We start from the raw sequence: 15,010 nt of genomic DNA, 5'->3' as shown, positions 1-15,010 counted from the left end.
TTTTCAGGATTTTGTTCAAACTGTCATCCGATTAGGCCAGTTCTTGATATAGTGCTCAAAACCATCCACTGCTGAGTTCCATCGCACGTCTTGTGGGAGAGTTAGCTTGGTTCCTCCCACTTTTTTCAGAGCAGCTGCTGCAAAGTGTTTATTACCGAAATATTTTGCAATTTGAACATTAGCCTTTAGTTCTGGAACACTGAAGTCTTTGGCTAGGAGATGCATCAAATGAGCACTGCAACCATATGTTATTAGCTTGGGACTCTCTTCTAAATAATTTCTTCTCATCTTGAATACATTTGCAGCGTTGTCTGTGACAAAGCTGCGTACTAGACATTTGAATTTTTTTTCCACAGTTTGTTATAGCTTTTGCTGGTACTTCTTGTAAGTATTCTGCTGTGTGTGCATTTCCTGGTGTATCAGTTGTTTCTGTAAGGAAGACATTTCCTTCTGTTGTCACACAAGCACATACAACAGGATCGTTGTGGACATTGCTCCACCGATCAAGACTCAGGTTAACAATTTTATCCTCTAGACCTTTTTCACACTGCTCAATTTCTCTTTCATACACTTTATCCAGGAATTTGCCTGCGACATCTGCTCTGTTGGGTGGTCTGTATCCTGGTCTTAATGACTGAACCATGTTAATGAAGTGTGGGTTCTCAATCATACAAAAAGGAGAGTTTGTTGCATAAACAAACTGGACAATTTTTCCATCAATTACCTCTTTTTGTAATCTGCTGGTTCTTATCACACAAACTTACCTATGGTTGTTTCCGAATGATGGAGATTTTTTTTTTCTTTTTGCCACAGGTGATATACTGTGGCTATGTGACATACATGATGTGACTGAAACACTATCGTTGGCTGATAACTCTGAAACTATAGAAAATGATAGTGATCTTGAAGGTGGATAGTCTTCAGAATCCTGTATGTTGAGGATGGATTCTCCTAAATAAAATAAGTCAGTGCAGTTATTTAATTATTATTACCATACTGCTCATTTAATATGGTTCATTGCATTCACTGACACTGAGTACTACTTTAAAGGTGAAATTATAAAAGGAAGATCTGCCTATTTCAGCTATTTATTTTTTTATCACAACTGCATCTAAAATGATAGTACCATAGAGTAACAACTATATTTTTTGCTTAAACATGAGAATTCAAGAATAGTCCAGAAGGAAGACAGGCAGTCATTAAGAAAGAAGTATAAAATAAAAGTTTACCAACCTGAAGATCCTGCATGTTCAGACATGTTCCTTTCATCATCTTCAACACAGCTTCCTCCTCAGAAGGAACACTTCTCATGATGTTGTTTCATTCGGGAAACCAGGCCTTGCATTTCTTTGTTGCACTGTTTTCATTTTGCTCTCATGCCTGTCTAACCCACAGGTAGAGGAACTTCATTAAAATATTCTCAACTGGGTCTCTCTTACGGCCTGCTGCCATTGTAGGTTTTCCCTTCTAGTGAGAGACTGGTATGGTAGATCTCAAATCAATGAAGGCTACAGTCAGAAAGACCTCAAGACTTCTGGAATATGCTGCTCAAACAGTTTCACTTTTGTTTCTACTGCCTGTTTCTCCCTTCTCACATTTATCTCCAGACTTCTTCTCCGTGTCCAGATCTATTCCGCCCCCAACAATCATCTATTTATTTAACTTTTTGAAGCTTTGCACTTCTAGAGAGAGGTAAGGGATTGACTCTGTGTACTCAAATTTGCAGAGGGACAATAGGGTTGAGGTCTGTTATTTCTCTCCTCTATATATTATTTATTATTTATTTAAAAACATTTTCGCTGTTAACAAGCATGTTATCTCTGGCGACACAAATCAACAGTTTGAGAACTGCAAAACTAAGCACCCCGATAGTATCTTCTAGACTGAGCACTGAATCCCATTGGATAGATAGAAAGATTAACCTAAATAATCTATACAGTAGCCTCTGGAACCTACAAGATTGGGTCCCTAATCCATGAACTATTGGAACTCATTTACAAAACTTTTCTTAAACATTATATGAATATATTGTCTCATGGTATAGAATTAGAATTTATAATCCCTATTCCATGATGAGATATCTTTGAGCTATAATGTATGTTAATTAAAACTTTAGGCTTTTTTCCTCAAAAAGCTTTTCAGCAAAAAAAAATCATATTTAAATTAAAAAAATCTGATTTTTTTTAAAAAAAAATTGTAATTAATTGATCTTTTCCACCCTGGTGAGAATCCTGCTAGATGCCTTTAGAGAAGCCGAATTTACAAGGCAAGTACAGGAGAAATTTACATTTCCCATGCACAAATTAGAATCTCTGTAAGACTAAAACTAGCTTAAACTCTGTGGAGCTCACCATTTAAGAACCCCATTGTGTAATACCCAGGATTTTATGCATCTTGCCATTTCCCCCTCATTATTTTGCAATAAATAACTAGCCAAAGTTGATCAGGATTAAATTAGTGAGCTAACGGGAATAGAAATAGGAATGTCTACCAACAAAAGTATTTGTTGTAACTTGCTTCTGTTAAACTTATACATGTTTCTGTTCTGAATGTATGGAGGCTATATAAACTATAAGGTACCAATACCTTGTGTCTAGACTGTTAGCGTACATAATTAAGGTGATAAAATACACATCAACTTAAATAAACTATTTTTGAAACAAGGGGTCTTTTTTGGAGAGTAGTATCATAAAACTTAATTCCTAAAAATGATTTTTTGTTGAAAGGTAATTGACTTAAAAACAAAAATGCATACAAGTATGTGGTGTTGGGGTATAAACCATTTTGTTTATTTGTATTGGATAGAGAAGTTCTGTCACCACTGTCATTGCTGATGCTACTGTTTTATTCCCCACCCTCACCTTTAGGCTCCATGAAGAAATAATTGACTTTTATGACTTCATGTCCCCTCGTCCTGAAGAAGCAACGATGAGAAGAGAAGTGGTGAAAAGAATAGAGACTGTCATCAAAGATCTTTGGCCTACAGCTGATGTGAGTATATCTCAAGTTTCAAATCAAATTTACTAGTACGCTGAAGAACAGAGTTCATTTAAGTTACATTTTGTCTTCCTAATGCAACCTTTTTTGAGTTCTCTCTCCATTTAACTTTTTAAAGATGAAATTGTCACAACTCTTGTATTACAATGTAATAACCATTGCTGCGCTGGCGCTCACAACAAGCTACTCTTAATTGACACAATCAAAGGAGTTAGAAGCTTAATACAAGAATTTCAAACCTAGGCTTCAGGTTGCTGAAGCCTAGTAGTTATCTTGCTCTCTAAATCTTCAACAATAGCCAAACTGACTAAAGCAAAATTACATCCAAATAAGAAATTCTTGTGTGTATCATTTCTTGAGTAATAGCTTATGATTAAGTTGGTTACCGACATATGAACTTAATTCCTGATATTAGAGTGTAGACTTGCTTTCGCAACACTAACTAAATGTTGGACATTTGTTTTTTAGAACTTTTTAATTTTTGCAGGATTGGTATTGTAAACTATAAAAGAAACATGTAAAACCAAGCACTGATAGGCAGATAATTTTTATACACTATGTCTTGAAGATCCCTACAGATCTTCCTACATTATGGGAGCAGTAGGATATCAATATCCTGTGGGGAAAATGTGATACAAAAGTATGACTAAAATATGCTTAAGGATTATTGAGGGAAAAGGAGGTCAGAGGGACTAAATCACAATGTATAACCTCTACCAAGGAGCCTAAAGAAGGAAATTAGTAACACCAAGGTGAGATGCTCAATTGCTTGAGGCCATGTTTTGGACAAAATTCTAGGTCCCTTTCTTTTGCTTTTCAATAGCTTAAATAGTAACATTTTTACAAGCCCTTTCTGGAAGACTGTTCTTACTTTTGTAGTTCCTTTTGCTGTTACTTTTGCCTACTATCGGTGAGCCTTATAGGAAGCAGCCTTTAATCAGATTTATTTGCAGCTGTGATGGTCCACTGAAATGACCAAACATGAAGCAGAGAGACATTTTTATATAAAGTACATTAGTGTAATGGCAGGGAATGCAGGAAAAGTTAAGTGGCATATGTCTGAGAGAAGTTTGTCTCAGAAATGGTATTACACATCTACTGTTTGTCTAAGTTAATTATCCCTCTAAACAGATGGAGAAAATTTAACTGCTGTTGACTCTTCTGAATTTGATATGACAAGGTGGGCAAGGTAATATCTTTAATTGGACCAACTTCTGTTGGTGAGTGAGACATTACCCATACACCTTGTGTTTCTAATATCCTGGGACTGACACAGATACAACTACATTTCATACAACAGTTGAATTTGCTAAGTCAGTCTTACATTATAGGTGGTTTATTTTGTTTCTGTTAAACTGTTAGCATTCATGTATTGTGTTTCCTACTTAATACTCATGTGTATGCATAAAACTTAGACAAAACTACTTATTAGACAAGAACTTGTTTTTAATGTCTGTTTAAATTGGTTGTGTTTTCAGCATGTCTACAGCATTCTGAATTAGCTTTACACAGAAGAAATATGATCCTTAGAGTAGTTTCAAAAGAGATCCTGGTGAAAGTTAGGTCTTGGATACTATGTTCTTCATTGGTTTCACTTAAAGCCCATTTGAAGTAACCCCATTTACCAAAAATAACCAGTAACATATCCAGTTGATTAGTTCAACCCCAGGAATTGCCATAGCAGATCGGTGGTCCACCTAATCTAATCTTGCCTTGCTCGAGATTCTAATGGGGTGGCTTGCATATTTCAACCAATAAATATGGAGCTATAATGTGGATGTTTGAAGTCTTTCTACAGTTCACTGGCTATAGAATTAGTGTATTTGCTTTGCTCAAGGTATTTTAAATATCTATTCCAAGACTGGCTTCTTCTCTTGTTTTGTCTTTAAAATTCATTACTACTGTCTTCAGATTCTAGCATCACTGATTTAAAAGTAAAGCTATCCCTGAGACCTGTTTTCCTCTGACTCTCCAATTATGCTTTTCTAAAAGGAAGGGATTGTTCTTCATTAGCATAAACCTCTCTAGGTGGGGTTGAGAGTTAATGTGATAAATAACTTAGGCCAGGTCTACACTACAGATTTCTGCTGGCATGGTGTTTCTCAGGGGCGTGAAGAAGTCACCTCTGTCTGATGTAGCTGTTATAGCAGTAGTTGCTACTGTTTTTACAGTAATACTGGCAAAGCCACACTTTTACAAGTATAGCTTACTTTGCATGTAATGGGTGGCTTTACTGTAGTGGTACAAATTACAACTTTGCCAGTATAGCTGTAAGCACACTAGGAGGGCTTTGCTGGTGTAGTATACTGGTATACCTTTACCATAAAGTGCTTCTGGAGTAGGCATGGCCTTGGTTGCACTAGTCTTTGTTCTGCTGCTTATGGTGCTAGGCATGGCTTTCCTGAACAGAAGTGACCACGCTTTCCTGTTAAGTCTCCTTACTTTTAAGTCTAAAGATAATATCAAAATTAACATTTTTAGACTTACTGTATTAAACTGCAAACTTCTCTCAACACTTGAGTGGGTTAGGTGGGGGACAGAGTGAGGCTAACTCCACACCACCTCTTCCTTTATGATGTATTAATCTAAACTTGAGAGAACTTGAGCTGGGGTGGGTTAACATTTGTTTACATTGGTCAGATGGAGTCTCAAGGAATAGTTTAAGTAAACTCATGTTTTTCTGGACCTATTAACAGTAAGACTTGTTTGACTGCATTTTGCTTTAATATTAATCATTGCAGGATGTGTTTTAGTATTTAACTTTTCCTTTCAGGTTCAGATATTTGGCAGCTTTAGTACAGGGCTTTACCTTCCAACTAGGTAAGTAACAAGTTACTTTGGTACATAACCTTTTTGGTCTGTCTTATGAAAGTGGTGATAAACCTCTAGAAGAGAATTGGTTTATTTTCAAATATTTGCAAACCAGAATGTGAAAGTGTAACAAACATTACTCAAAGTTTGTATCTAATGTCCCACCTAACCAGGGAAAAACCACTGAACATACTATGAAGTTTGGGAAGTACATAAACATTTTAATATTCTTGGTGCCAGTATCCATACCCTCCACTGATTGCTGACTCTTGATTGAAAAAGCTTCTCCTAGATGCACTCTGGGATAACACTTGTTATCCTTTGAGATAATTCATGTCACTTACCCATACAAATTGAGCAGTATTGTGAAATATTTCATACTTGGTGGGATAGCTAATATTTACTGTCTAAGCCATATAATAACTGAGGTAATCATTGAACATTAATCATTAAACAGACAATCATTGAAAATTAATTTCCCTACCTCTTACCAATATATAAATCTTTTTAAAACTGAAATTTAGTTTGTAGAAATTATGCCATTTATCTTTTGCAATTCAGTCAACTCAGTGTTTAAAATTGTCTAGCTAGTTTCACTCGAGTCACTAGCACAATGCACTTGTATCTTTATTTACAATATTCCAGGCTCGTGCATACTTCCAAAGCTGCTGCTTCTAGTGTTTGTTTAAAACCTTTATATTCATTTCATATTATTTTTTATAAAGTCACATTAGTTGTTGAAAACATTTTGGACTCCACAATTCTGTAAACTGCTTGCTTAACAGCATAATTAAACCTGAGTCCGCAGCAGTAATGAACCATATCATTTTTATAGAACTGTATTGTTTGTTGTTTTCAAGTAGGCTTCAGTAGGAAACCATTGGAGAAATTGACTTAATTATTTTTATAGACTTAGTTGACCATTCTTATATCCACTGAAGTTGCAGTATGCTAGAAAGTATTGCAGAACTACCATACTTAAAGATTTGAGCTTTTTGGGAGCTCTTTCAAAGTATTGTGCAGAAGGTTAGTGTTGCCATTTATCTACAGGGGAATATGACTCTCTCATTTCAGTGGACTTTATTGTTATATTTTGTTTCCTGTCTATAGTGATATTGATTTAGTTGTTTTTGGGAAATGGGAACGCCCACCTCTACAACTGCTGGAACAAGCACTAAGGAAACACAATGTGGCTGAGCCATATTCCATTAAAGTACTTGACAAAGCTACGGTGAGTAATGAGAAACAAAATTCCTATTTGGAAAAATAAACTGCTTTGATGATAAGGTGACATAAATACAACATAAAGAAAAAAACTTGTTAAAGATGGCACATGTACCTATTTTGGTGCTTCCTGCATATTGACTTGCTGTGTTCATTTATCCCATGTTTTCCTGTTTTCTGGATAATGCTTTTGTAGAGTATGTGTTTGACAGAATCCAGCTAATAATGACATTCATAACCACTGTTTCAGAGATCTAGCTTCTTAGGAATTTTATTTACAGTGCTTGAAAGTTGTTAAAGGACTTCCTCAATTACTGCTTGGCAGCTTGGCTTGCTATCATGTTGCCCTTGTTAAACTCCCTGTCTCTGAAGGTGGACCATTGTGTACTGATGGCACAATGCTCTTTTACTTCAGCAACCACCTTGTCTCTGGTCATAACTACTTGGCTAACTAATCTGCAAAGTCTTCTAGAATTCAGAGAACTGTGATCCTATAGACTGTACAACCTTGACTTTGTGGGCAGAGGGGAAACTGGACCAAGAGAAATGTGATGATGGTTCTAGGTGCTGATTAAACCTTTTTAGCACTACTACATTGGTTGTGTAGCAGTTAGTGTGGTAAGCAACTCAGAGAGTACCTTGGGGATGGATAACCATAGGCTCACTTCTTTTCCAATGTAGTTTGGTTTTAGTATAGCTGTCTCTTGCAAACCAGAGAGACACAGAAGGTGAGATAATATCTCTTACCAGACCAACTTTTTGGCTCTGCAGACATCTCTAAACACTAGTACTTCATTGCCTAAGTTTTGAAAGCTTTCACAAGAGTGAGTTAAGCTTAAGATGGAATCTTTGGTACAGTTATTCTGGCATGGAATGTTATTTCTTGAACTGATTTGAGAAACTTAACTAGTTGCCTCTCAAATGTTCCCTGTTTGTGGATAGTGGTATGGTCTACAACATGGGTGGGCAAATTTTGTGGCCCTTCGGCCACATCCGGGTATAAAAAGTGTATGGCAGGCCATGAAATTGAGGGTTGGGGTGCAGGGGGAGGGGGTATGAGGGCTCTGGCTGGGGGTGTGGGCTCTGGAGTGGGGCTGGGCATGAGGGGCTTGGGGTGTAGGCGGGTACTCCGGGCTGGGACCAAGGGGTTTGGAGGGTGAGAGGGGGATCAGAGCAGGGAGTCAGGTGGGCATGTCCCACCTCTGACTCCTACGCGGAGGCGCGGCCAGGTAGCTCTACGTGCTGCCACGTCTGCAGGTGCTGCCCCTGCACCTCCCATTGGCTGTGGTTCCTGGCTGCGGGGGCGGTGCTTGGGGCGGGGGTACCATGCAGAACTCCCTGGCCGTGCCTCTGCATAGGAGCCGGAAGGGGGACATGCAGCTGCTTCCGGGAGCTGTGCGGAAAGCCCCCAACTCTGCTTCCCGGAGGGAGCTCAAGGGCCGGATTAAAAGTTCTGATGGGCCGGACACAGCCCGCGGGCCGTAGTTTGCCCATCTCTGGTCTACGGGGCTTCTGTATCTAGTGCCTTTCAGAAGATATAAACTTACTGGAAAACACCTAAACGTCTAATACTATTTGTTTAGATTCTCTGTAGCAGATTTGAAGCCACTCAGTTTTAGATGCAGTGGTTGTTGTGTCTTTGCTATTTATGCAGGACTACAGAGTGGCCTTAAGCAAGGACACTTAGCAATCTTGTAATTCCAGGTGAAAACACTAAAATCAACAGCTTATTTTTCAGAATGCTTCCTAATACCTATGGAATAGACAGGTGTTCCATAGTGATGGTTTAGCATTTCAGTGCATGATCATTTCTAGCAGCCAGCCGTTTACAAGGCATGTGTCTCACACTGTTCTTATAACCCTGATGAATCAGGTGTCATGCATGCAGAGAGACTTTCTGATGGAAATTATGTAATTGCATGATTGGACTGACTTTAGGGAAATACTGTACAAAAGTATAGATTAATTCTTCAGTGGATAAAATGTGAACTCCTAAATCCCCTCTGAAAATAAATGAGTTGGCAGTGTCAAAAGCAAATGCCGAGAAAGGTGTTATTACTGTACTGTGATAGCAGAGCTAGTGTAGCCCACTGAGGTTGTGGCATGTTATCTTAGTATTTTGAAACACTTTGGAAACTGTTAGGACTCCTTTTGCTGGTTAGAGGTGCTAAAGCTCCACCACTGCTTGGCATTTAGTAATCTAGAAGCCACTCTAATCTGCATGAGCCCTTCCTTAATTACTTCCTTCCACTATTAGTGTGGATTAATGAGGTTATAATTGAAAACTGGAAAATGATAAACCTCTAATTGAAAATGAACACATGCAAAGAAAAAAAAAATTCATTTTAGCATAGGAATGTTTTGTTAGTCTGGATTTAGTTGGTCTTCTAATCCAGTCACTTCAAGAAGTAATTGTCCACTTTAATTTAAGATAATAGTTCTCTATGAGTGTGTCTGCACTGCAGTCAGAGGTGGGACTAGGAGATGTAGACATACTCAATATAGCCAGTTTGAATCACAATAGTAGTGAAGCTGCCACGTCTTGAGTTAGCACTGGGTACCCAGGGAACCAGGTGGAGTTGTACAGCCTGTGCTGCCAGGGTTTCACTGTTTCTGCTTGAGCTAGCTAGATCAAAACTGTCTTAGTAATTTTTACATGTGCTGCATTCATACCCTCAATCAGCCCCTTGCAGACCTCCACCTGATGTTCAGTAACATAGTGTCTGTTTAGGCCTGTTGTGTCTGAATGTTGTAAATTAAGGAAATGTGTAACTAATCAAATATAGAAAAGCTTCAGCCTAGTGTTTGGGATGTATAAAATGTCTCTCTTCTACAAATATTTGCAGGTACCAATAATAAAACTTACAGACCAGGAGACAGAAGTGAAAGTTGACATAAGTTTTAATGTGGAAACTGGTGTGAAGGCAGCTCGATTTATCAAGGAGTACATGAAGGTACAAACTGCATAATTGATGCTACTAATCAATAAACATCAGTATACTGTTTTGTCCTTTACTTTACTCTAGGGCATGTAAATTTGTGTCTTAAGAACTCTAAAATATTTAAACACAGGGAAATGTTATGGGTCTCTACCTGGAAGAGAATAACATTAAATTCCATTGACTTTAACCAGTCTTGTGTTTTATAGATTGGAGATCAGCTGTGGAAACAGTTAAACTTTTAAAGGGCAGTGAGTTTTATGAAGGGGCCCTAATAAAATTGGACTAGAAACTGTTGGCTTTAGTTTTCTGGCTGTGTTGTTCTAAGCATTTGCCAGAGGTGGTTAAGAACATAAGAATATCCATACTGTCAGACCTAAGTTCCCTGTAAGCTCTGCAGCTACGCAGCAGCCTATTTAGTTCTGCACAGGTGCTCAGTGAACCCACCTGGCCGGGACCTGCTGCGGCCGGGGGAGAGGTGCCACTCCCCCTGCTGGGACCTACCCCGGCCCCTAATCTGCTGTAGCTGGGGAAAGGGTGTCCTGAACTGAGCCCTAGCCCGGACCTGCTATGCCTGGGGTGCCCAGTCCCTACTCAGCCCTGGACCTGCTGCGGCTGGGGGAGGGGTGGCTTGAATTCAGCCCTGGCCTGGACCTGTTGAGGCCGGAGCGCCCCTTCCCCAGACCGGCTGGGGTGCTTATCCCACGCCCCAGCCCTGGAGCTGCCACGGCAGGGAGAGGCACTTCTCCCACCCAGCCCAGGTGCTGCTGCGGGGAGAGAGCTGGGAGAAGTCCTCTCTCCCTGTTGTAGCCCTGGAGCACTCCCCTGCACCCCAACCCTCTGCCTGAGCCCCTCATCCCCTCCCCCACCCTGGACCCTGCACCCCAATCCTCTGCCCCAACCCTGAACCCTTTATCCATGGCCCCACCCCAGAGCCTGGACCCCTACTTGGAGCCCTCACATCCCTGCACTCTAACCTTCTGCCCCAGTCCTGAGCCCACTCCTACACTCCAAACCCCTTGGCGCCTCCCCCACCCCACACATGCATTTTGTTATGTGCACCGATATGAAGGTGATGTGTCACACGTCACCTCCATATTGGTGCATATAACAAAATTCAGTCCACACACGGGTGGTAAAAATGAGAGGGAACACTGTGTCAGACCAATGGACCATCTAGCCCAGTATCCCATCTTCCAACAGTGACCAGTGCCAGATGCTTCAGAGAGAATGAACAGAACAGGCCAATTATTGAGTGATTTATCCCCTGTTGTCCAGTCCTAGCTTCTGGCAGTTGGAGGTTTAGGGACATCCAGAGCATGGGTTTGGATGTCTGACCATCATGGCTAATAGCCATTGATGGACCTCTCCTCCAAGAACTTATCTAATTATTTTTTGAACCCAGTTTTACTTTTGGCCTTCATAACATTACCCTGCAACAAATTCCACAGGTTGATTGTGCATTGTGTGAAGAAGTACTTCCTTAGGTTAGTTTCAGCCTGCTGTCTATTAATGTCATTGGGTGACCTTGTGTTACTTACCCCTTCACATAACACTTCCCGATTCACTTTCTCTCTACCATTCATGATTTTATAGACCTGTCATATCCCCCATCCTTAATCATCTCTTCTCTAAGATGAACAGTCCCAGTCTTTTTAATCTCTCCTCGTATGCACACTGCTCCATACCCCTAATCCTTTGTTACCCTTCTTTGTACCTTTCCCCATTCTAATATATCTTTTTTGAGATGGGGTGACCAGAGCTGTGCACAGTATTTAAAATGTGGGCATACCATGGATTTATATCATCTGCCTTGTCCTCATCCATCCTTCCACGAACGCAAGTCGATGCTACACCATTCCATTTTCTTGTGAGCATGTTCTTTCCATTTTTGGCCAAAGAGTTTTGCCATGTGATCCGCCCAACTCGTTTTCGTTCTGCCCAGCGGTCGCTTGTGGTCTCTGGGGATCCAGTCACTGATGCAGGTTGTTCACCTGTTGTCTTGCCTGTGGACTACATGACCCACCCATCTCATTGATCACCTCTGTACGCCTTCTGATCTCCTCATTTGTTGTATGATCATGGAGCAATGTCTTGCACATTTGCCTTTCCATTGCTCTCTGGGTGACCATCAATTTTTCTTCCTCCCCTTTTGTCGTTGACCACCTTTTTGCTCCATATATCATTGCTGGCAGAACAGTGGAGTAAGAAATGATCGCGGAGCATCTCTGGTTGCGTTCGCAGAGGCAAACCATCTCCATGTAATGAACATGTTTCAAAAAGAACAAAGGCAGTGGACATGGAAAAGCTGGGATGGAGTCTCACTGAATCAGATTGATTATGTATTGACAGATACTAGAAGAATCTTCAACGATGTACCAATAATAGGCGAATGAATCATTAGCACAGGCTCAGACCATCATATTTATATAGTAGCATTATGATATTTTATGTCTTCTCTTTCCTAATGATGCCTAGCGTTAGCTTTTTTGATTATTGCTGCATGTTGAGTAGACATTTCCAGAGAATTATCCATATTGACTCCAAGATATCTTTGAGTGGCAGAGCTAATTAGAACCCATCATTTTTATAGGTAGTTGAGATTGTTTTGCAATGTGCATTACTTTGCACTTATCAACATTGAATTTCATCTGCCATTTTTTAACCAGTCACCCAGTTTTGTGAGATTCCTTTGTAACTCTTTGCAGTCTGCTTTGGACTTAATATATTAAGTAATTTTGTATTGTGTGCAGACTTTGCCACCTTGCTGTTTACCCCCCTTTCCAGATCAGTTATGAATGTGTTGAACAGCACAGGTCCTAGTACAAAACTGACCATTTATTCTGACCCTTTGTTTCCTATTTTTGAACTACTTACTGATCCATGAGGGGACCTTCTTTTACTGCCAGGGGCTGGAAGGACTGTCCACAAACATTCATTCTTCATATAATGTAGAAGCACAAGACCCTGATGTAAGACTATCAAGCCAGCTCCTTTATAGTGGAATCTTGTTACACAACTATAACTTTAAAATAAGATGTCCTAATTGGCTTGTAAGAGCTACCTTAATCTTATCAGAAAGTTTCAGTATAGTAGAATAAGACTTCTATCACAGTGAAAAAGTAGCCAACTTGAATATTATACTTACCTGAAAGTTTTGTGTCCCCTATGGTTACATGTAACATGTAAGGATACTATAAAAAGAAAATGAAATATCTTTCCCATTCTGTTTTGCTGTGCTTTGACAGCACTTCTTGTTTAGTCGGTTATTTGCTCATGTGTAGTCAATGTCTCTATTGCAGAAGAACCCTTAAACATAAAGCCTTTCTGCTCCACTGTTTCTTTAAAAAAACAAACAAAAAAACCCAAAATTTTCAAAACGAAAGGTGAACACTTTATACCATCTTATCAGAAATCAGATTTTTTTTTTTAAACTGGTAATTTGAAGGGACTGTGCCAACTTGAATGTTAATGATGGGAGGTATTAGGTTAGCTAGAGGGAAAATACGTACACTGAAGAGATTTGCATGGTCACATTTTGATCTGCAGTCTTTTTTTACTTTGTTTAAAAACATTAGAGAACTTGAATCTCACTAAAATACTTGACTATTATATCTTAGATTCTAAAATCACATATTAGAATATTATTGTAATAGCATTCCCAGTGAAGGTTAAGAAAGTACTTCCTTGCCAAACCATATTTTCTTCTTCAAGTAGCGTCCCCATGGGTGCTCCACTGTAGGTGTGCGTCTTTGAGTGCTGTTCCCTATGTGGATTCAAATATGGGTACGCTTGAGTGCCGTGCGCCACAGCTGGAACTGTTCGTAGTAGTGTCCTCTGACGGTTTGGATCACAGAAACCCCTTTGGGACTGCCATCTGATGTGCCTAGACTACATCTGAGCCCGTTTTCCCTGCCAGCTTGGGACTTCAGTACCTTGCCTTGTTTAAGCCAGACACGCTTTCCTGTTGCAAACAGAGGTCCAAGTCTGAACCACATCCCCCACAAGCTGCAGGCTTAACTGAAAATGGCTTAAGAAGAGCTTCTGTCTCCAGCATTCAGATACCCAGCTCCCAATGGGGTCCAAACCCTAAATAAATCCGTTTTACCTGTATAAAGCTTATACAGGGTAAACTTGTAAATTGCTCGCCCTCTATAACACTGATAGAGATATGAGCAACTGTTTGCCCCCCCAGGTATTAATACTTACTCTGGGTTAATTAATAAGGAAAAAGTGATTTTATTAAATGCAGAAAGTAGGATTTAAGTAGTTCCAAGTAATAACAGACAGAACAAAGTAAATTACCAAACAAAATAAAATAAAACACACAAATCTAAGCCTAATGCCGTGGGAAACTAAATGCAGGTAAATCTCACCCTCAGATGTTCCAATAAGCTTCTCTGACAGATTAGCCTCCTTCTAGTCTGGGTCCAGCAATCACTCATTCCCCTGTAGTTACTGTCCTTTGTTCCAGTTTCTTTCAGGCAGCCTCTCCACCCCAAAAGGATATCTCTTGAGCCAGCTGAAGACAAAATGGAGGGGTTTCCCAGGGGCTTATATAGCCTCCCTCTTGTGGGTGGAAACCCCTCTCTCCCCCTCTGTAGAATTACAGCTCCAAGATGGAGTTTTGGAGTCACATGGGCAAGTCACATGACCATGCATGACTCAGTTCTTTACAGGCTGACGCCATGTTAGCCCGAACATTCTCAGGAAGGCTCAGATGTGGATTGGCGTGTATCAAGGTCCATTGTTGGCCACGTACTCCCAGTTACTTGAATAACCCCTTCACGCTATGTTGAACAAGTCTGCTGTAGGTACTTTCTACAGCAAACACTTGAAATACAAGCATAGAGCCAATACTCATAACTTCAGATATAAAAAATGATACATGCATACGAATAGGATGAATACATTCAGTAGAACATAACTTTTGCAAAGATACGTTACGTGGCATATGTAGCATAAAACATTCCAGTTATGTTACATTTACAGATAGCTCAGTGGTTTGAGCATTGGCCTGCTAAACCCAGGGTTGTGAG

General features: G+C 39.9%; 1 protein-coding gene across 4 annotated transcripts in view; it reads left to right on the top strand.

Annotated features, from left to right (window-relative positions):
- TENT4A (terminal nucleotidyltransferase 4A) overlaps nucleotides 1-15,010 on the top strand; it is a 148,466-nt gene that overhangs the window by 16,314 nt on the left and 117,142 nt on the right. For all 4 annotated transcript variants that reach the window (XM_084620256.1, XM_084620257.1, XM_084620255.1 and 1 more), the window contains exons 2-5: nucleotides 2,868-2,991; nucleotides 5,771-5,817; nucleotides 6,919-7,039; nucleotides 9,879-9,986. In XM_084620256.1, coding sequence (XP_084476382.1) covers nucleotides 2,868-2,991; nucleotides 5,771-5,817; nucleotides 6,919-7,039; nucleotides 9,879-9,986 — 400 coding nt within the window. The remainder of the gene's footprint in view (nucleotides 1-2,867; nucleotides 2,992-5,770; nucleotides 5,818-6,918; nucleotides 7,040-9,878; nucleotides 9,987-15,010) is intronic.

The sequence above is a fragment of the Lepidochelys olivacea genome (assembly GCF_965140295.1).
Source record: "Lepidochelys olivacea isolate rLepOli2 genome assembly, chromosome: 2".
In the NCBI taxonomy this organism is placed as follows: Eukaryota; Metazoa; Chordata; order Testudines; family Cheloniidae; genus Lepidochelys; species Lepidochelys olivacea.
The sequence above is the reverse complement of the archived record's forward strand: the minus strand, read 5'-3'. Positions and strand labels throughout refer to the sequence as shown.